The 23,188-nt window shown below is 46.5% G+C and overlaps 1 protein-coding gene across 1 annotated transcript in view; it reads right to left on the bottom strand.

Annotated features, from left to right (window-relative positions):
- Positions 1-302: 302 nt before the first annotated feature.
- The window catches only part of Bfsp1 (beaded filament structural protein 1), a 33,174-nt gene continuing 10,288 nt past the window's right edge, over positions 303-23,188 (bottom strand). The window contains exons 3-8 of the mRNA XM_034494969.2: positions 19,791-19,886; positions 16,575-16,667; positions 13,737-13,844; positions 4,820-5,040; positions 3,206-3,291; positions 303-1,402 (exon numbers count right to left, since the gene is read on the bottom strand). Coding sequence (XP_034350860.1) covers positions 429-1,402; positions 3,206-3,291; positions 4,820-5,040; positions 13,737-13,844; positions 16,575-16,667; positions 19,791-19,886 — 1,578 coding nt within the window. The 3' untranslated portion in view covers positions 303-428. The remainder of the gene's footprint in view (positions 1,403-3,205; positions 3,292-4,819; positions 5,041-13,736; positions 13,845-16,574; positions 16,668-19,790; positions 19,887-23,188) is intronic.

Raw genomic sequence — 23,188 nt, forward strand, 5'->3', positions numbered from 1 at the left:
ATCCACTAGGTGTATTTCTGTGTAAAACACAGACAGCAGCTGAGGTTTTAGTGAATCTATACTAAGTCCGGAAAGCTGGACCATGCCTATAACCCCCACAGTCATGAGGCTAGGGTCAGATGGATCAAAAGCTCAAGGACAGACTGCTACATAGAGAGACGCTGTCTCAGAGACCAACAATAACAAAACATGCTGAAGGGCGTGTCTCTTCCTAAAGGAGGATGGTGTGATGACCAGTAAGAGGGCATCCTTGTTCGCAGCATGGCTGACCCGAGGCACTATTAATTACACAAGGGAGATGGTGCAAGCAAAAGTAAAGCAGTTTAATGAAGGTCCTCGGCAATGCCAGACAGGTGGACTATGATCTAATCCAAACAGGGAGCCATCTCAAAGCACTCCTCCTACACTGCCCCAGACACGGTCTTCCTTCAAGCCCTGGTGTTTGAGGAGCCCTTCTCTCCCAGTTTCTTGCTACCCTTTGTCTTCCCAATCACAGTCTCCACAATGACCGAAGTCTCTTCGTATGTCTGAATACTCTCCGTTGAAATCTTCTCAATGGATTCCACCACCTCTACTTTCTTAAAAGATAAAGCCTTCGAAGGGCTCTTTGCCCTCAGGCTACTGCTCTTACTCCCAGACCCCTCTGGGCCATCCTGATTGGACCCAGATGTCTGAGAGTGGGATGTGGGTGGTCCATCAGGACCAGGTATGATCGCAGGACAGAGTCTCCTGGACCCCTCATCTTCCTTCTTGCTGTCATCATCTTTTTCCTCCAGGTCTTTTGGTTCCTTGGTCCCTATCCCATTCTTGTCTGTAACCTGCTGATGGTTTGAGTGATCACCTTCACTGCCCTGGGGAACCCCCTGTCCATTCTCCACAGGTGGCATGGGCTGCCCAGGAGGGGGTTCCACATGGTCGTCATGATGCATAGAGTCTTTCTCAATGGAAATAACTACCCCACCTCTAGCTGGGATGGAGGATGAGTAGAACTCGGGGTCAACAAAACTAGACTCCCCTGTGACAAGTATATGCCGTCCTTTGGTGAAGAGGTCAGCGGGCGGCTCTGGGATGGGCTCTTTGTGGCCACTCACTCTCTCTTTGACTGCTTTGCACAGTTTCCCAAAGGCTTTGCTTATCTGGCCCCCGTCTGGCACATCCTCAGGACCCCCTTCTTGTGTTGAACTTACTTCATGTCCTCCCCCTGCTCCCAGCTGAGAGTCACCATCTGCTTTCAGTTCCACCTGTACTGCCTTTGGCTCTTGAAGAGTTTTTAATGGTGCATCTTCCAGAGTTTCGTCCACTTTATCTTGAGCTATAATCTCCTTCCTTTTTGGAAGGCTCTTGGGGAGGGTCTTCTGTCTTGGCTTAGCTGCTGTAATATCCTGCACAGCCCTGGTAAGATCTAATGAAAAACACACAGACAGTTAAGCCAAATGTCAACGAAAGAGAATAATGACATCCACTGAAAAATATAACAAGTGTATTGAAGGTGAGTGCCCAGGAATAGGCTGAGCCAAAAACAATGGGGAAAGAGCCATGGATCTGTCATCCATGTTGAGGTCCCAGCTCAACTGAGAAACTGTGCATGAGTCACTATTTCCCTCTGGATTTCCCCAAAGAGAAGGAAAGGTGTCACTTCACAGCTAACCCTCAGCTAGAATAACACACTGAGACACATGGGCTATTCCCAAGAACTTTTCTCCTTATAAATTTCTTGGCAAGAAGAAAAAGAAAAAAAAAACAAAAAAGAAAAAAAAGAAAAATAAATTTCTTGGCTCAGTTACATTTTCTATTCAAGGGAACATACCAAAGAGTGAGGGAAGGCAATCTCCCTCACATAAAAGCAATTTCTGGACTAGGGAGGCAGCTCAGTCTGTAAAATGCTTGTTTCACATGCATGAGAACCCAAGTTCACTTGCCAGGATCCATAAGAGGGGGAAAAGTAAAAGAAAAAAAGAGGCTCAGCCATATGATCCGTTTCTAGGAGACAGAGAAATGTAGATACATACTCATTTATGAAGTTAACAGCCCTAATTCCTCTTTCAGCCCCAAATGAAGGGAGGGACAATCAAGGGATATACAATTAGGTTGTTGGGACACTGTAGGTAGATGCTGTCTCCATCCTGAAGCCATCGAAACCTGTCATAGCTCAGCAGCCTTGCCACATGCTTCCTTTGAGGCAGTTAGAGAGATGGCTGTGTGGAGTGAGTCCTCACGGTATAGTGGGGATCCAGGTGCCCTGCTGTGAACAGGATGAGGATGGACTGGACTGGAGTTGTTCCAGCTTGGTGTTATGGTACAGAACCACATGTCTCTGTGTGTTATTACAGCTGAGGGTTAACCATGAAGTGGCACCTTTCCCTCCCTTTGGGGAAATCTAGAGGGATTTGGGGGCAGGGCAAACAACTCAGTTTAATTGCCAAGTTCTAGGCCAATAAGAGACCTTGTCTAAACAGACAGACAGACAGACAGACAGACAGAAAGACAGACAGAGATAATGGTAGTATGTGCAATTAATCCCAGCACTCAGAAGGCAGAGGCAAGCAGATCTCCATAGAGTTTGATGCAACCTGGTCTTCTTGCAAATTTCAAGTCAACCAAAGCTACATAGAGAGACCCTGACACAAAAACAAACAAAACAAAGCAAAACAAAAAGATTGAGTGTCACCTAAGGAACAATAGACATGCAAATCCATATGCACCTGCGCACACACACACACACACACATGCACACCCTTGTGCACCTGCATACACACATACACATACATGTGCACCTGCACATACACATGCACACCCTTGTGCATCTGAGCACACACATGCACACCCATCTGTACCTGCACATACACATGCATGCCCTTGTGCATTGCACACACACATGCATGCCCTTGTGCACCTATGCATATACATGCATACCCTTGTGTACCTGCACACACACATGCACACCCATGTGCACCTGAACACATGCATACCCATGTTCACCTGCACATACACATGCACACCTTTGTGCACTGCACACACATGCACACACACATATGCACACCCTTGTGCACTGCACACGCACGCACATATACACTAAAGTTCTAAACAGGGTGGAGAAGACCATGGATGGCAAGCAGGAAGAAAATCACTTGTTTTTACCTAGACAGAAGAAGAAAGTGGACGAAGCCAGGGTTGGAAGACAGAGGCCAGGCTTGAGGAGTCTTACCTTTCACACTGGATCCAAGGCTGAGAGAGGCCCCATGGCTCGGGGTGATCAGAGAGATGGGAGTCTCGATGAAAATGGAGCTCAACCTGACAGAAAGAACCAGAAACTATGTGGCACCATCTTTAAGTCATCAAACCAAGTGAGGTGAGGAACAAGATCAAGCCTTAAATACCGAGCAAAAATGAAACATGGAGAGACAGACAGACAGAGAGCTTACTCTAAATAAAAGTGGATATGAATTACACATCACAACGTGTTAACCACATACACATTTACACACTGGGCAAGGACACACAAGACATCCTCATTTCTCAAGTCATAAACTGTGAAAAGGCCACAGACACTACACAGTGACTACTCAGAATCTAAAACGCAGTTCTCCATCAGATCAGGTCTGGGGCCTCCATTTTTTTTTTAATTAAGTGATTAAATTGAGGCTAAGACATTTAGGGCAAACAATATTCTCTATAGGATATACAATATACAGGATACATATATATTCAGTATATTATATCATATAATATACATATATATGATATAATATATAAAATATAATACATATAAGACATAAAAATAATATCTAGGATAAATGATACATAAAATTTCAAATAATATATAGTATGTAAACATAAAACTGTTTAATGAAACGGAGGAAGATGTAAGAAACTACTGGATCTACGTAGAGAGCTCAGGAGTTGCTCAGTCCATACTGTAACGTTTGTATCTGTTTTTAATCTACTTCAAAATTGATATTAACAAGCCAACCAAACGAGTGTGCCATTGACTTTGTGCCCTTCCCCTAACACAAAAATTGTGAAAAGGGAATTAAGTGCAGTTCTCGAGTTCTTTTCACGGGTGTGCTCAAAGCAGTCACAGAAACATACGTAGAGTGTGGAGCTACCCCGGGACACATGGCTCCTGACAGAGAGAGAATAGAGGAAAGCCTGCTTTCTCTGGTAAACGTTTGCACCAGGCACACACAGCCGAGGCAGAGCATCTGGAGCAGAAGGAGCTTTGCTGCGAGGCCTTGGAGAGGGACGACTTCTAGTCTCATTCAACCTAAATCCAAAGAACTGGGAGGATGGTGTTGAAGAGCCACAGCTGGATGCCTGACCTGGTCTCCAAAGCTAATCTATAGATGGCTATCAGCATAGCCCAGAGTGGGGGAGTGACTTCCCAGCAGTAAGAGGGGGTTATCACAGGTCTGTTATGGAGAAGACCTGCACTGATCCTCGCAAGGGCAGCGGCAGCAGCTTTAAACACTCCTCAGTGGCATGCAGTGGAGAAGACATGAAACCTGCTAGACCATCAGTTCCCAGGGGGTACAAAGCAGACCCCTAACAGTGGCTATTTCTGGTCATCCAACTTAAAATATCAGGCACACCTTCAACCATCCCCACCCTCCCTCCCATGCTCTCGCCCAAATCTCCTCTAGTGGTCTGTCACACTCCCTCTGCTACACAGTTACTCATCTTCAAGTCAGGGATGTCTGAGTTTCCTTGCCGGCCACATCAGCACTCTCTCCAACTGTTCCTGGCACACAGTGAGCGCTAGATTTATAGAATGAGGATGCAGACAGGCCAGAGAGCCAGGCATACAGATACACGACCATACCTGTTGCCTTCGATCTCAATGATCCGATGATAACGGTCTAGCTCGTTCCTCAGGGTCTGCTGGGCTACGGCCAGCTGCCTGCAGTCATAGGACGACCTCTCCAGAGACCGCTCGGCCTCCTCTATCTCCTTCCGAAGGTTTTCGATCTGCTCATTGTAAAGCTGTATCTCGTCATCATAACACTCGTGAGCATGCTTAATAGCTTGTTCCAGGGCCGTTGTCTGTGGGCAAACACAAACAGTATGAAACTCATCACACCTCCCCAAGACAGGTAAAAGCTAATGTGGGGGCTGGCAGGATGGTCCAATGAGTAAGCAAGAGCAAGCAAGAGGACCTGAGTTCAAATCCTCAGCATCCATGCAAAAGCCCACAGGCCAGTAAGCTGGGAGTTGGGGGAGATAAGGATGAGACACAGGCAGATCCAGGGAGCTTGAAAGCTAGCCGGCCTACTTGAAATGGTTAGTTTCAAGGCCAGTGAGAGAACCTGTCTCAAAGAATAATGTCAAGAATGATAAAGACATCCTTTGCTGGCTTCTCTGTGCTTGCCTACAAGCACATGCATCACACACATGCACACACACACACACGCACACGCACACGCACACGCACACACACACACTACATACAAATCTAAATTATATTTTTAAGAATGGGGGGGAAAACAGGTCATTTTATATTACTTTTCAAGAGCTTCTGGGAGTGTGACGGCCTATATATGAACTTAGCAACAAGCTTACCATGTGCAATAAGGCCCTTAAAATCTCATCTCAAGAAGAAAAGGATTTGGCAAGCATGGGCCTTTAAAAAAGGTGAGACAAACAAAGCTACTGCTTCTACTGAGAGCAACACTTCTCAACCTGCTCCACGCATTAGAGCTGCCAGGGTGGGAAGCTGGGGCTTCTGACTCCAGGGATGGAGCTGGCAAACTCTTCTCTAACTAGCTCCCAAGGGATGCTGGTGGCGCTAGTCCATCAAGCTTGAAACTACAGAGGACTAGACAGACATCTACATCCAGGTCCATGCATGTGGATTTCAAGGTACTTTCTGCATCCAAGCCTAAGTTGCAGGCAGGATATCCTGGTGACAACCATTGCTGTGACAACTGGACTCTTCCCTCAGTGGTGTTTGGGAAATTAGATTGCAAAAATATTTAGGAAAATAAGGGACCAGATACATGGACTGAACCCTTTTGTGCATGTGTGGTGCAGGAATTTGTATGCATGTAAATTATGTGTGATGTTGGGGGGCATATGTGTATATATATGAGTATGGTGTGGGGATATGTGATATGTGTTCGGTATACTGATGTGTGTGTATATTTGTATGTGTGATATGATTTGTGTATAGCTATATATGTGAGGAGTATGTACATGTGTCTACATGTATATTAGTGTGCATGATGTATATGTGTGCATGGCATATGTGTGAGTGTGTAGTGTGTGCATATGTGTGATATGTATATGGATGGTATGTGTGATGTGTATATGTGGGGGTGGAGGAGGTGTGTGTTATATGTGGAGTGTGTGGGGTGTGTGGAGGTGTGGGGATGTGGTAGAAGGTGTGAGGCATGTACTGAGAGTGTGGGTGTGGGGGCCCACATGTGCTGAGGCCAGATCAGAAAAAAAGGTGTCTTCCTACATCATTCTCTACCTTCTTACCTTGAAAAGTATCTCTCACTGAACCAGAAGCTCACCATTTTGATGAGCCTGGCTGGCTAGCAAGCTCTTGAAAGCTGCATCCCTCCACCCCACAATGTACCGAACTTAGAACCAGCATTGAAGCCAGCTCAGGGTATCCCATCATTAACTTCTCCCCGGGGACTTCAGAAGGAGATATCTCAGAAGCGGTGGAGTGGAGGCAGGCCCCAGAGTACTAGGAGGACCTGAGGCTGCCATTCTGAAGCAGTGACCTTCTGAAATGTACATGGAGAAGCTGAGAGAGAGAAGTCTTCAGACACAGAAATGAAACCAAAGAAGGAAGACAAACAAAGATGAAGAAGCCTGTGCCAAGAGAGGAAAGCAGGAGAGAGAGCCAGTGAGCCAGTGCCTCAGATCCTGGTTCCTGGTCCCTGATGCATACATGCTCCCAAATTTCATAAGCTTCTATTACAACCACTTGGGGAAATCCTTCCCAGTGGAGAGCCCAGCATGGAACACTTCAGCCAAGTCACCGAAGTCAGCAGCAGCAGCAGACGTGGCACTTCTCACAGGCCCTCAGGCAGATCCTGACAAGGCATTAGGGAAGCCTGAGTGGAGGTCTGGTCCACAGAGCTCTTCACACCATCAACTCCATCCAGGCGGAAACTCTAAGGCACTGTCCTGGATGGCAGACAGGGTCTCAACATGGGCAGTCGTTAGGTGAGGCATCTATGAATCTCAGTGTCCTATGTGGTTATAGAACGTTAACTTAGAGGAGGCTGGGGCAGAGAATATACAGGATGCAGTGCTATTTTTCAACCTTGTAGAAATCTACATTTATTTCAAACTACAACAGATTTGTATCCTCTCTACAGATTGTAAGATTGTTCCCTTTGCTACAGATGAGGAGACTGAGGCTGACAGGAGAAATGACTTTCCCATCAACACCACAGCAAGATGCAAACCCACCTGGATAGAGTGTGAGACATTTCCTGAAACTGTGGCCTTCTCATCCTATCCTCCCCCAGAATAGAGGTGAGCAGTGGGCAGTAGGTACACACAGAGAGAGAGACAGAGAGACAGAGAGACAGAGAGACAGAGAGACAGAGAACACAGAGAGGGGAGAGAGAGAAAGAGAGAGAGGACAGAAAAGAAAGGAGAGAGAAAGAGAACAGACAGACAGACAGACAGACAGACATGAGGGATAGAATCCACTCCAGGGCCCTGGTAAACTACACTGCCATCTATCACCGGTCAGGCACACCAGCTCTCCTCACAGAATGCACAGGGGGCTCAATGTGACCCAGACAGAGATTTCCTTGAGTGTTTCGGGCTTTGAACCTATAAGCCGGACAGCAAAGGGTTGTCACAAGAACAAAGTTAGAGACTAGTTTTTTTTTATAATTTATGATTCTGTGGATTGCTTTTCTGTTTTGGTGGTGGATACTGTGCTTGCTGTTTCTTTGAAGATGTGCATGTTTGAAAGGCTATGTCCTCAGCATGTTATCCATGCCATGCGTCTCAGGCACCGTCCAACCTGTAACAGGCAGCCAATACTCCACACATTCCTCAGACCCCATCCCGCTCTCGCTGTCCAAGAATGTGGATCTTTTATGAAACTAAACTTCTGTCTATACCAATGTGGCTTTTATAACTCAAAACCATCAACTACGCATCAGAAAAAAATAATATTCAAGAAAACCAGCTTCACTTTCACAAGCGTGGGTGTGCCTAAGGGAAGCCCGAAACAGGCAACATCTTTGCACTATGCTGGGCACCACCAGTCATCACCAGCACTCACCGGCCCTCACCGACTAGCAGAGAATGAGACACAGAATCAGGCAGATGATCTAACCACTGGCATTGAATGACCAACCACATCTCAAATGCCTACCCCTGGCACCGCATGAGGAAAAGGATTTCCAGGAAGAAATTACTCATAAAAGACAGGTACCATAGGAGAAGCCAGAAGAAAGGAAGAGTAGTCAGGGTTATCTGGAGGGGAGCATCCAAGGCCCGAGAGAGGAGGGTGGAGGGCAGGAGCCACGTGCAAGCATTCACTTCACACTATGAGCGAGATGAACACTGTCTCTGCTTGGAGCATTAGATGGCCTGATTCTATCTCTTCAGACAGCAGCACAGGGCAGCAGGAGCCTGTGCAGGAGCCAGACAGCATGCCCTTCTGTGCAGTGAACTCTAGCTTTGATCCTCTAAAGACCAGAATGCTGCTGGGTGTAAGGCCTTTATTTAAAAGCGAGGAAAAAGCTCTCGGGGATCAGCCCTCAATCACAATGATGTGCCTAAATGCACCAAGAAGGTCACACTTGTCAGTAACTGTGGGACCCAATATGGTGCCTCCCTCCCAGTGCTTCTCAGCCTTCCCAATGCTGTGGCCCTTTAATACAGCTCCTCGTAGTGTGGTGACCCACACACAGCATTATTTCTGTTGCTGCCTGGTAACTATCATTTTGCTACTGTCATAAACCATAATGTAAATCTTTCTGGCGATAAATAGCTGTCACGGAGATTGTGAACCACAGGTTGAGAACTGCTACCTAGAAAATGGTGAAGAAAACTGAAATCAGGCAGCATACCAAGTACCCTTGTTCCTCCTGTGGCAAGGCCAAGATGAAGATGTGGGCCACGGGCATGTGGCACTGTGTGAAAATGGTGGCTGGCAGGGCCTGGACCCTCCATGCTTCTGCTGTCACAGTCAAGTCAGCCATCAGAGGATGGAAGGAACTAAGGGCCAACAGGAGCATTACCATTTGAGACCTCTGACAATAAATGGGTTAATTTAAATAAAAAAAAAATGAGGATGATGGTGATGGTGGTGGTGGTGGTGGTGGTGGTGGTAGTGGTGGTGGTGATAAAGCCAGCAAGAAGGCTTTGTGGGTAAAAGTTCTTGTTACCAAGCCTGACAACCTGAGTCTGAGCCCTAGGACCCATACAGTAAAAGGAAAAGAATAGACTTGCGAGAGTTGTCCTCTGACCGCCGCATACACACACATGCGTGCACACGCACACACCATAGGGGGGGGGGGATCGATGAATGTGGTGTTTTGTTTTGCTGATCGAGTGCTGACTCTGAATCTCACCACTAGATGGTGGTAAAGAACCTTGATGAAAAAGAGGTCAGGGCTCATCTGCTTTGCCAATCAATAAAACCGTTTTCAGGTCCCCACAAGACACTGAATTGCCTGTCATTCCTCATCCGAATGGAAGAAATGAATCCCCAGGGGGCTTGGGCATCTGTGTTTGGCTTACTTGAAGGAGAGGCCCCCAGCTCCAATCTCGGGCTCTGTTACCTGGAGGACTTGTTAAAACAGGAGTTGCCAGGTCACAGCTGGTCTGGATATACCCATGAATCTGCACTTCTGACAAGGTCCCAGATGCTGCTGATGCTGCTGGGCCAGGGAACTTACCCTGAAGATCCCAACCGTGAGACATTCTACAAGCATCAAAAACCTTAACCAGAGCGGCAGTCCTGCCACATGTCCGGCCCCTCATCCTAGCCTTGACTTCTCCAAAAGGCTGGGCAACCAAACCTCTTTAGAGGCCAGCTACTTGCTATGGAAGCACAGAGGCTCTTAACTCAGCTAAACTCCAACAGTGGCCATTGTGAATGACACTGTAGAGGCTGTACGCCTGGAGCTCACAGGACCAGGCAGGGAACATTCTGACACTGATGCTCCGCCTCCCAAAGACGGGCCCACCTCCTACCCCACCCCCACCCTGTGACTGGAACTTACAGCTCTGGTTCTCATAATTCCTGGATCAGGACTGTCAACATTACCTGGAAACTTGAAAATTCATGATCCACACAGACCCCAATAAGTCAGAAACTATCATTTTCAATTAGAGCTAATTAGACAAGATCAAGGTCTCTGTGAACTTTGTCCCCTGGTGTTCAACATTGAATATGCTATGTGGCAAGGGGCTTTGTAAGTGTTGAAGTTCTTAATTACTTTTTCTTTAAAAAAATAACTTATTTAAATTAATCCTAATCACATAAGACCAAAAAAGAGGAAGAAGCCTGAGACGAAGTTGGAGTCAAAAGGTTAGACACAGGACTTTATGCACAGCGCTGGGTTTGAAGATGGAACAGCCTTGGGCCAAGGAATGCACAGCCTGGATGACTAAAGCCAACGAGAAGACAGGGTCCTCCCTGCTATAGGCTGGTGGAATTGATTTGAACCAACCACACGAATGACACGGGATCTCCCGTAAGATCCTCCAGCAGGCGCCCAAGTGGGTCCCCTCCTTTATGTCATCCTGGGAGACCCAGAACGGAGAGACCTGCCTGCTTGCCCCACTCTCTGACTTACAGAACGGTGCAAAAAAAAATGAGAAAATACGCAGGAGCCACTTCACATACGTGGGTTGTGACAACCTGTGAAGGCGGCACACCTGGGTGTCATTAGACCAGTAGCTGTATTTTGTTACTGAATAGTCACCCCTCTGATTCCTAAGAGTCCCACTCAACCAACTGGGGATTCAAAGTATTTTTTAATTGTGTCTCTGCTGAATATATACATAGCCATTTTTGTCATTATTCCCAAATAATAAAAGATAAAACTACTTATACCCACTCACACATTACTGGCTGTTGTAAGTTCCTTGGACTGAGTTAAAGCATATGGGGGAACTTCATAGTTTACATGCAAACACTAAGCACCTCGGAGACTTGAGCATGCATGAATTTCAGTATCTGGTGCTGTGAAGACTAATCCCTCTTGGATACTGACAAGCACCTCCAGAGCATCACAGGCTTGCGCTGGTCCACTTGACCACAGTGTGGAAGCAGTGTGCTTTCTGGAGAGGTGATGCTTCTTGGTTTGCACTTTGCCCTCCTGCAGAGCAGCGTTGTAGCGGCAAGCCACAGCTGAGTCAGCCAGGATACACCCTACACTCACAGGGTGCTACGCTGTTAGGGTCAGAGTGTGTGATAGATAGGTGGGCCATATAAAACCCATTTGCACCTCAGGCCATTTCAGTTTGCCATGGATTCATCTAAACATGACCCTCAAATCAAGAACACTGTATAATCTATGGAATGATTTGGTAATTTCTGACAACCATCTTTACAGAATTGGCTTACTTTTAATAAATTTTTTGTCTTCAACAACATTTTATGAGTAGGGGTCCACAAACTTCACCGGACTAACAAAATCTAGGGATAGGGAGGAGGACCCAAAAGAGAAAGTGAGACCCTGCCTTAGATCCCGAGATAACCTGCTAAGTCTCAGTAGTATCAGAGGCTGAAAACAGGGCATGACCCAACAGTACCTCATGTTCTCAGAAACCAGGCCAAGCCTGTTATTTCACACCCAATGAACTATAACTAACAGTTTGAAAACCATGGGTTTCCAGGGCCATGACAGGCCTGCACCTGCCTCCTCAGTCACATGTGTCACACACGCACAATACACACATCCCACGTACAGGTAACACATACCCTACATAGACAGATCACACACTTCATATACATATCACATTCTTGTAACCATCAAAAACATACGTGCACACAAGAAAGACAAACATCCTTCTTGCCCCCTAGAACTAGAATTTTCCATTTAAGGCTAGGGTTTTCATCTTTGGACTGTATCTAGGGCTGTGGTTTTCACCTTTGTCACCCAGACCGCAGGAAGTGACATATTTCACACCATAAGCCACATCATCTGTGTGCATTTGAGCTAATGCATGTCAAATATACACAGATACACTTAAGACAAAAGTTTTCCAGAATAAACTCTACACTTTTAACTGCCATACACTCTGTTGCTTCCTAGTCACGGCACCTTATTCTTGCTTTCTTGGTTTTTTATACCAGTCAATTCTACTGAATTCATTTTACACCTAATGAACTTCAATGAACAATTTGAAAACCACAGTCTCCAGAGCCATGACTGGGCCTACACCTACTTCCTCAGTCACATGTAAAACATTCACACAGTGCACACATCCCACATGCATGCCCATATGCCCTACATAGATAAATAAATCATACTTCATATACACATCACATGCCACACATACACCTGACATTACACATGCCACACACACACACACATACACATATATACACCATGCCAAATGCATACACCACACACCCTTCACATTATACATATATGCAATATGCATATCATACACACTTTATAATATACTCTACATACATGCACAGCAAATACACTCACATCACCTCATACACTCACACTACACACAGACCCTGTATACACATGTACCACATACACCATATACATATTACACACACAAACCACATTCTCTACATTTTTCCATCTCTCCCTTCTCTAATCTCCTTCCCCGCCCCCAACCCTTTTCTGTCCTCAAAAGAAACCACAGTCACCAAGAAGTATCTAGTCCCGGATACTACATAAGTACAGGTTATGTCCTGAGAAGAATGCACATTTAGATCATGACTAGATTTCTCTTCTGTGATCTTCCACTTGAGGGGCAACCGCTGTTCCTGGTTGCCTCTCAGTGGCTCCTGGGAATGCTGCCCACTGAGAGCTTTGTGAGGGCGCAGCAGGGATGGAAAACAAGATGTCAGAGATTGTGACTAAAGGAGGACCCAGTGAAGTCTTTCCGGATGCCCTGGGCTTTTTCCCTGTTGCTCCTTGACTGTACTTGCCTACTAAATGTCAATTTATTGATTTGGGATGTGTGGTTACCCAGCTGTAGGAAGCGCAGCATTTAAACCCGACATTCCCTGTCTCTGTGCTCATCTGCATGGAAATGAGAATGTGTGAAGCAGTCAGGGCTCTGAACCATAGAAATCATAACAAAAAGAAACAGAAATGTGAGCCTCACACTAGCAGATATCTAATGAGGGGAACACTGGTACAGCCCAGCCTCCTACCTCCTGCAGACACTCCTTCCACACCATCACCAATTCCAAAGGAGAGACCATCGGGAGAGGAAAAACAAGGATGCCCAGATTTGAGTAAATGTGTGATTAAAACCCTGGGGTGTGTGTGTGTGTGTGTGTGTGTGTGTGTGTTTTCTAACTGTTAACAGGCTTGACATAGGCATATATGATGAAATGGATTATTGCCCTTGGTAGGGAGAGGTGTGACTCAATGGAGACAAGAGGAGAGCCACCATGAAAGCTGGGTGTCCACATGTCCCTACCTCCACCCCGTCATCCTATGTTGCAGGACTCTTTTCAGTCTGTAAAAGTCACAGAACTGGATACCTATGCCTTCATGTACCACTTCAATATGACATGCAGAAGATCCTCACAGGTATATGGGGCATACCTGGGCCTGCAGCTCAACTTTCTGTGCCTGCAGGTGAGTGACTGCCTCCCGGCCCTCCTCCAGCTGGTTCCGCAGGGCAGCCACTTCCCGTTCTGTGAGCAGCTTCTCCTGCATGAAGAGACCAGACTGAAATTCAGATAAAAAGAAGCACAAGGATGAAAGAGGCAATAAAGGAGTAGAGCCCCTTCTTTTTATCTCCCCAAGTTCATGTGCCAATCCCCAGTCTGCCAAGGCATTGGTGCGTGGGAACCTTCGGAAGGTGATTAGGGTCATGAAAACGGAGCTCCATTAGGATTTAGTGCTGATGAGAAGGGAAGCAGTAATGGGGGCCTACCCCCTACCAACCACCACCATGTAGCGCACACACAGTGAGGAAGAGCCTGCAGCAGGTACCAACTCTGCTAGCACCTTGGACTTCTAGTCTCCAGAGCTGTAAACAGTCCTGTTACCACAGCCCAAGCTGACTCACACAGGCCCACAGTGGCCACTGAACCATTGACTGCTTAAGAGTAAACGCTCAGACAACAAAGAGCAAACGATCCAAGCATAGACCTGTTTGTGCCACAGACTAGCTGGCTAGACAGACATTTGACCTTCAAAGCCTCCATTTTCCCTTTTGTGAAAAGACAACGGTGGAATGCAGATACTTACTTGGCTCTGGGTTCTGTGCCTATTAAGATGAAAATCATTTTGTGCTCTGAGCCATGAGCTATGCCACAGTGCCAGGCAGGAGTCATCTAGCCCCAAAAGATGAAAGGCAAGTAGAGGCCTGATGAGGCCGCGACACTGGCCTACAGATGATCAGTGAGGCAGTCCAGAAGGAAACCCCCTTCCAGCCTGTCCACAATCTGTCATGACTTGTCTCTCCACTTACTCAAAAATACTAGTAGTTCACAAAGGCTAACTGTTCAGAAGCCCTGCCTTCAACACAAAGGACACTGCCTCAAAGCCCCAGAAACTCAAACCTAAGTCTATACCAAATGCTTTCCATGTTCGAGATACATACAGAAGGCAGTCCTGCTCACCAACACCTCACAAGGAACTGCCATAGTGTGGGTCTCAAGGGTTCGTGTGTTGAAGGCTTGGTCACTAACATAGGGAACTGTGGAGAGGGGTGAAGCCTTTAGAAAGGGGTCCTAGTATGTGGGACCATGAAAGGTAGTTTAGTCCCCTATTGAGCTAAGGCTCCAAACCCCAGAGACTCTGAAGGGAAGGTAGGTGTTTCGCCTGTTCCCGGGCACCAGGCCCCTGTCACTAACCACAGCCCCCCACAGATCATCAGTCACATAAGGGCAACACCCCAAGCCCCTCCACTTGTAGAGGACATGACCTGTGGTCATGTAGGCTCAAGACAGATGCTATTTTAATGAGGTACCTAGAGGCCTGGAGGGCTTAGCCAATAAGCCTTCCTTCCCAGACATTCCCCACTCACTGCAAAAGGTATTTAATCTCAGGCCTGCCCTGAGAAGCGGGGTATGGTTTTACTCATCCACCTTTCACCATGACAATAAATGCCTTAAAACCATGGGCTGTCTCTTTTCATCGAGATCTGCCATGGAGAGCCATGGAGAAGGCTAATCTGTCTAATCTCCCATAGAAGGCCTCTCTGTGCTCCCAGTCTCGATGACTAAGCCAAGCCTAAGTCTGGCGCTCGTCAAGCCTAGGACTCTCCCCTTAGGACCAACCAGAACTCCCTCTTTTCCCCCCGACCCTGAACTAGATCTAGCCTGCAGGTCCCCACTCCATTCTCAGCTCTTCCGCCTCTTCCAACGACACTTGGATGCCCAAGAGCCTGAGAACCAGACAGCCCCAGTCTCATCTCAGGCCTGGGGACCCCAAGCCAGCTCTGGCTGTCCCATGCCTCAGACTGTGCTTCCCTACCCTCAGAGCAGTATATCCCAGGGCTGCCCTACAGCCCAACATCTACCTGGCATCAGTGTGGGGTAAGCGCAGTAGATTTCCCGAGTCCTGCCTCCCTGAGCAGCCGTGGCAGAATGGATACAGGACCCATAACCCTACACTAGTGGGAACAAGTGGGTGCCTGGGTCAGAACAAGACTGACTCAAAAGAAAAAAGAGAGGGAGATTAGTCAAGACTATAAAGAGGCCATCAGAAAGCAATTAGGGTTGGAGAAGTTCATCAGGGTCCAGTTCCCTTGACGAATCCTGTTAGCTTCATGAGAAGAAAAAAAAATCAAACGACACTGACATGGATAGGCAGGCAGGCAGACAGACAGACAGACAGACACACAGACACACAAACACACAGACATACAGACACATAGACACACAGACACACAAACACACAGACAGACACACAGACACGGACAGACACACACACAACTTGTTGCCATGTAGTGCTCTGTAGGACATTATGAGCAGGAACATTGCACCTAGATGAAGCCCCTTGACCCTGAATCTTCAGAACTGTAAGTCAATGCGATCCTTTATAGCTTGCCCATGCTATTACTGTGTCACTAGCAATAGAAAAGAGGCCAATATTTTGAAAACCAGCTTGGAAGTCATTTATGAAGTATGCAAATGAGAATAGACCATGTTTCCTAGAAGAAAATACCTAAGGTAATCTTAAGGGATATAGTTTATGTCCTTTGAAATCTATCAGAATTTACAGTTTGAACAAAGAACAAACCTTACACTTGAACAGCACTCAGAAGTAGGTAGAAGTTAACTTGTGGCAGTTCTAGCAGTCAGACCCAGTGCTTGTCCCTGGACCCCTGAGAAGGTCAACTTCTCCGCAGGAATGTAAGTGAAGACTTAAGAGTACAGCCTCCCCCCAGGACTGGATAGCTTTCCCTGCAGCCATGACTCCGATACTTACCTCTCTCATCTCCCCAGTAGCCAGGGACACTTGAGGAGCAGTCTGTATGATCTGCTGCAGGATGGTGATGTAAGTTTGAATTTCCAGAAGATTCTGTTGCAGAGGGAAAGCATTTTCCATTAGAAGTTGAGCTGCCAGGATCTCCCCGCAACTCCCACCCTATGCAAGCCCAGGAATGAGAGCCTGCATACATTGTCCCACAGCTGTGACCACACTTGGAAGGACAGAGGGATAAGCTGCAGCTGCCACATCTGCAGGAAGCAACGGGGCAGAAGAACAAACTGGGGCTCAGTTTATTTTGCCATTTCCCTTCAGGTACCTTCACACACTGCCACTAGCCTCACAGAGCCCTGGATGACAGGTGCCTGAGAAGAAAGGGGACCAAACAAGGCCTGGAAGCTACAAAGGACTGTGACAGCACAGGGCAGTGTTTCAGTGAGAGGGCAACTATAGCTGGCCACACCTATACTAAATGGCTTATTGGATATTGAACTGAGTATCTTCTCAGTTAAGCTTTCAAAGTCTTCTAGAATAAAAGTCCTTTTATGAGACAAGGCTAACCATCAACAGGGATGTCTAGTGACCTTTACTAGACAATGTACCTTTCCCAGCTCTGAGCAATGACCAATAACACAGCCCTCTACAGAAAACAGCCTTGGTCAATCATTGGTCAACTTGTCCAGGAAACTACGAGGGCCCCAGCCCATGAGTGAAAACGACAAACCTCTGGCCTTCAGGTGAGACCAATGCTCCCCTCTGTCATGCTATTCCCATAGCCCCCCACTAATGTAACTGTGGAACACGGGTCTCTGTTCATAGGGGCTGACTTGAGCCCTTTCTCCTCAGGCTGGGCCCCAACAGATAATGAATGGGAGCTTGCCACCATTGTTCTAAATGCCTACTTTAGGCTGCTCCAGGCACTGCTCTCAGGATTCAATAAGATAAATATAAGGAAGCTGGAAGGTGTTGGGGAGGAAACAGGCACGGGCCTGGTGAGAGGCTGGAAGGATTGCCAGGGAAGGGGTACTACGGTGCAGAGTGTGGGGCACACACACAGGGAGGTGGGGAGGGTTGGAGGGAACACAGGGCTAGCTGGACCCTTGCCCAGCTCCAGACTGTCTCTAAATTACCAAGTTGTCTTAGTCTGAGTTTCCCCAGAGAAAGATCAGGGTGTGGACAGCTGAGTTGGGCAATGGCTCAGGGCCATGTGACTAACAGGACAGGAAAGAGGCAGGGAAAGGACACTGGCCAAGCAGGGTGTGCCATCTATTGCACTCCTGTGGGCACGAAGATCAGACTGCTGAGGACCTCCCCCAAGTCCTGCTGCCCAGGCAAGAGGAGCCCAGGGAGTTCACACACAGACTCCCATTAGCCACTGAACAAGGCTGACCAGGGTTATGGAAGTTCCCCAATATTTCCTATGAGACAGCAGCTCTCCTCTGCTACAATAAGGTCCTTGGCAAAGAGGCACAGATACTGTATCAATGAAACAAGGACCCCAAAAAAGGACACCACAGAATGAAAGCTTCACCAAGAAGTTCTAGCCTGGGGTGAGAGCAGATAGAGGCTCTCCGGAAAAATAAGAAACTCCCCCATTCACCCCAGGGATGGCTCCCATTCACCCCAGGGATGACCCCCATTCACCCCAGGAATGGCCCTCCCAGCCCTAGCACCTTGCAGCTAACTCTACGCAGGACACTTCCCGGCTTTGGTTTCCTCTTTTTCACAAACTAACAAGGAAGCGGGGGGGGGGGGGGGGGGGGGGGGGGGGGGGCTTACAAATTCTGGTCTCCGCTGTAAATAACCTCATTCCCTTTATCCCAGTGATTCTTAACCTGTGGGTCACAACCTCTTTGGAGTCAAATGACCGTTTCACAGGGGTCACCTAAGACTGTGGGGGAAACATTACGATTCATAAAAGTAGCAAAATTATAGTTATGAAGTAGCAACAAAGTAATTTTGTGGTTGGGTGGAGGGTCACCACAACATGAGAACTGTATTAAAGGTTTGCAGCATTAGGAAGGTTGAGAACTACTGCTTTCCCCATTCCTCTCCAGGTTCCTGATGGTAAGTCAGGACACAACATACCTAAGATTCAGATTATAATACGAGTAGTCAAAGAAGACCAGAGCCTAAGACCAGTGCCTTCTCTCTCTGTTAACCCATGGTTAACCCAGAGCAGCACCAAAGAAGATACCACTCACATTTTAAAGATAGGAAGCAGCCTAGAGAGGCCAGGCTGCTCACTCACAATTACACAATGCTAGAATGTGATTGTACAATGTGCCAAGGCCTCCAGCATAACACCTGCAAGAGGCATGTAAGGGAGAAGAAAGGTCAGGATACTCGGAAAGAGGAGGTTCCTAGCTGAAGGGGATGACAACTCCATAGGAAAAACAACAGTGTCAACTAACCCGGACCCCTCAGAGCTCCCAGAGACTAAGCTACCAACCAAAGAGTATTCATGGGCTGGCCCCTGACCCCCACTACATATGTAGCAGAGGACTGCCTTTTCTGGTCTCAGTGGGAAAGGATGCCCTTAATCTTGTAGGAACATAATGCCCCAGGGAAGGAGGATGAAGAACTCATGTAAAGGGGACCAAGAAGAGGAGACAACATTTGGAATGTAAATAAAATAATTAAGATAGATAGATAGATAGATAGATAGATAGATAGATAGATAGATAGATGTTCCTAAAAGAAGCAACAGAGGCTATCTATCTATCCATCCATCCATCCATCCATCCATCCATCCATCTATCTATCTATCTATCTATCTATCTATCTATCTATCTATCTATCTATCTTCTTAACTGGTTGCCTCAAAGGCAGAGCTAAGGACTGTAACACAGTACCTTAAACACACACACACACACACACACACACACACACACATTCTCCCTTCTCTGCATTTTTCTGAGATAAAACAGTTAACTGCTTAGTAGAAATAGAGATGCCTAAATCATTTTGTAAATTACAACACTAAAATTTGTAAATTACAGACACTAAAACCTAACATGACTATCCCAGCATATCCTGGCGTTGTCCAGTGATGCTCTCTGTGCACTTCTGCCTGGGTAAGTGCTGTCCAGTGGCCAGCTCATGCCAGTTCAGGGTTTGTAGTCACAAGCTGCTCACTCTAGCAGTCAGTCTCCTATTCAACCAAACCCATGCTGGGTTTTGTTGGAGAAAGGGCTTCCCACATGTGCTGGTTACCTTCTTGTACCTGTCCTTGGCCACACTGATATCTGCCTGAAGAAACTGTGCTTCCAACTGAAGGTGCAGGTTACGCAATAAGGCTTCATCCGCTTCCTGAAACAAACAAAGCAAGCCATCCAGGGTCACATAATCACTTAGGTGTAAAGAGAACCAGTGTAGAAACACAGGGATGAGGTAGGGACTTAATAAAACCCAGATTCTTGTTCAGTAGGTCTAGGATACACTCTCGCTCATTCTCACTCCTCTCTCCTCTCTCTTCTCTCTCTCTTCTCTCTGTCTCTCTCTGTCTCTCTCTCTCTGTGTGTGTGGGTGTGTGTGGGTGTGGGGGGGTTGGGGGGTGTGGGTGTGTGGGTGTGTGTACACATGTGAGCCATCTTGCATGTGTGCAAGTCAGAAGGCAACTTTCAGAAGCTGATTCTCTCCTTCTACCTTGGATTCCTGGGATCCTAAGCAGGTCATCAGCAGTGGACAGCATGTGCTTTTTCCCATGGAGCCATCTTGCCAGCCCCACACGCTGAGTTCTAAATAAAGCAGTAGGCTAGTCATTAGACCTGGTTGAGAACAATAGTTCTCATCATGCAGCGATTTTGAATCAAGGGGACATTTGACAATGTCCAGAGGTACAATTATTGTCAGGACTTGAAAGCAGGGTCAAGAAGACTGCTGTACGTATCCTACAGTACACAAACAGTCCTCCACACCCCACCACACTCACACAACAAAGAATATTACAGCCTAAATGTCCACAGTGCCAGGCTTCAGAAACCTTATCAAGAAAAAGCCAAGAATTTAGATATACCCACATACCAAATAGCCTTTAGATTTACATACATCTATGTTTGTTCTGTATCTTGCCATCAGTAATTTGAGTTTCAAGACCAAATCTAGATGAAGGTGGAGGGAGAGAAATGACTCCACAAAGTTGTCCTCTGACCTTCACTCAAACACACACACACACACACACACACACACACACCACAGCATATACCCCCATCCCAGCTCACATCACATCATACACACACACTTATATATACATACAATAATAACAATAATACTAAAATAATTTTAAAGGTTGTGCTCACATCTGAAATTGACTTAAAAGCTTCAGTAGGTTTGATGTGACATTACAGGTTTGTCAGGAATCCCCACTCCCCAAGACAACACTGCCTAGGCACACCTGCCAAGACCTGAGACATTGCCAAATGGTTTTTTACTGACCTCTCAAGAACTTTTCATGATGAATGCTACTAATAGCTTTTTATTAATGAAAGTAGATACCAATTTGGTCAAACTACTTAAGAGACACTACTCTTCAACGAAAGAGTTAAAATAACCAAGATAAGTGGATGGCCAGGGCTTACTGAGACACTCCCCACTTTGACTGTTAGCCTAGCAAAGCCCTTAGGATGTATTCTCTGGGATGTCATTTGATTCTCTAACTGTTCTTATTGAAGACCATAGATGTAGGAAGATCCCTGATTGTCTGATGCTGACAGACAGGATATAGAAATTCTGACTCGCCAGGCAGTGGTGGCACACACCTTTAATCCCCACACTTGGGAGGCAGAGGCAGGCATTTCTGAGTTCGAGGCCAGCCTGGTCTACAGAGTGAGTTCCAGGATAGCCAGGGCTACACAGAGAAACCCTGTCTCGAAAAACCAAAAAAAGAAATTCTGACTCTACAGTGGGACCTGACTCTAGTAGACTTGCCAGACACTGCTGTCTTTACACCTATGACACTGGAGATCCAGAGATTTAGGGAGTCTACTCATGCCTCCATGGGCTTTTGGGGTCTGTGTTAGAATACTCTGAATGTATCCCCCACCTCCTTCAGATATAGCACTTTGGGTGTGTAGGGGCTCACCACACTGGAGCTGGAGTTATCTGGGACAGATGTGAAGTGTCAAAAAAGACACAGCCAATTTCTTGGATGTTTTCCACTTTCCCTCTGTCCCTTTTAAGACTATAGTGTTAGGATGGGCTAAGTATAAGTAAGTCTTATTGATGCTCTTTTTTTTTTTTTTACCAGAAATGAACCTATATTTGACCCACAATTACTGAAGAATTAGAAATGGAATCCCACGCACCCCTTGTCCCTTGCATTATTGCTAAGAGAGATCAAATACTCAGAATCTTACAGATGGAAGAGATCATGGAGAACATTGGTCTGCTCACAATTTTTTTAAAGCCAATGATACCTTCCTTCAAGTAAAGTAAACCATGGAAGCCACTGTGTAAGATCAAAGCAAAGGTGCTTCACTTAGTTTTTCCTTTAAGATAGAAATGGAGATGGATCTTATACATGCTAAGCACATTGCATCATCTTCCTGCAGATCATGAAAGAACACAGACAGCCCATCTGCCCAGCAGTTCTAGTCCTTTAGTGCCCCTTCAACCAAATCTAAACTTATAGCAAGTACATTTCAAGCCTAAAGTCTTTTGGGGGGATCTGTGGGTCCTTCCATTCATCAACAAAAACTAACAGATGGTACAGGACTTGGACCTGCCATGGGCTTTTCTGGGATGCTGAATGGAGAACCCATCCTACCAAACACCTACCATCCCTCCACACCTACCCCTGGGGATTGTGCCAGGACTTCATTGGCTCCCACAAAGCAATATTTCAAAGCCACCTGTCATGATAATAAAAATGCAATACTTGTCTTTAAAATAGGATAATCAGATGCTTCTGTAAGCACATGTCTTGCTTGGAAGACAATCATGTACTAAACTGCCCGGAAAATCCCAGAGGTGATCCAGCACTTTGGGACTGTGCAGTTGCTGATATGATGAGAATTTATTTTGGAAGCGTGTTCTTTTATTTGTGCCAGAGCACAGAAATGTGTAGACGCTTGTGTTTTCATTATGCCTGAGATGCTGTCAGCTGAATTTCCAAACGCTGCAGCAACAGAAGCATCTAGATTTTTCAGAATTGACTGCCTGCGTCAACTGTCTAACTTGGGAAAACAATCCAACCCTGATACTGTGTGAGCTCGAAACAGGGTAGACAGTTCACAAAACAGATCATACCACAAAAGAGCTAGCTATAAATGTAAATGCCCTTGGGGATTCCAATGCTCCTTCCAGGTGCTGAAAACACACAGTGAAGTTCCACAGGGCCCAGGATATTTACAGCCCCACCCCATACTGTGCTGGGGACAGAAACCAGGGTTTTGCACACGCTCTGAAAGCACTTTTCTACCAAGCCATTTTTGAGAAAGGAACCAGAGAGACAATTAAAGTTCAAGGCACCCTTGACAATCATCCTTAACAACTTTCCTACAGGAATGCTAGACTTCCATCAAAACCCAGCTGCTAAAGAATGAAGAACCAAGTTTATGAAAGCCACTGGCGAGCTAGGATTTAATTTTAAAACACTTTCCCTTCAATCCTGG

Source organism: Arvicanthis niloticus, chromosome 2 (assembly GCF_011762505.2).
Source record: "Arvicanthis niloticus isolate mArvNil1 chromosome 2, mArvNil1.pat.X, whole genome shotgun sequence".
Taxonomy (NCBI): Eukaryota; Metazoa; Chordata; class Mammalia; order Rodentia; family Muridae; genus Arvicanthis; species Arvicanthis niloticus.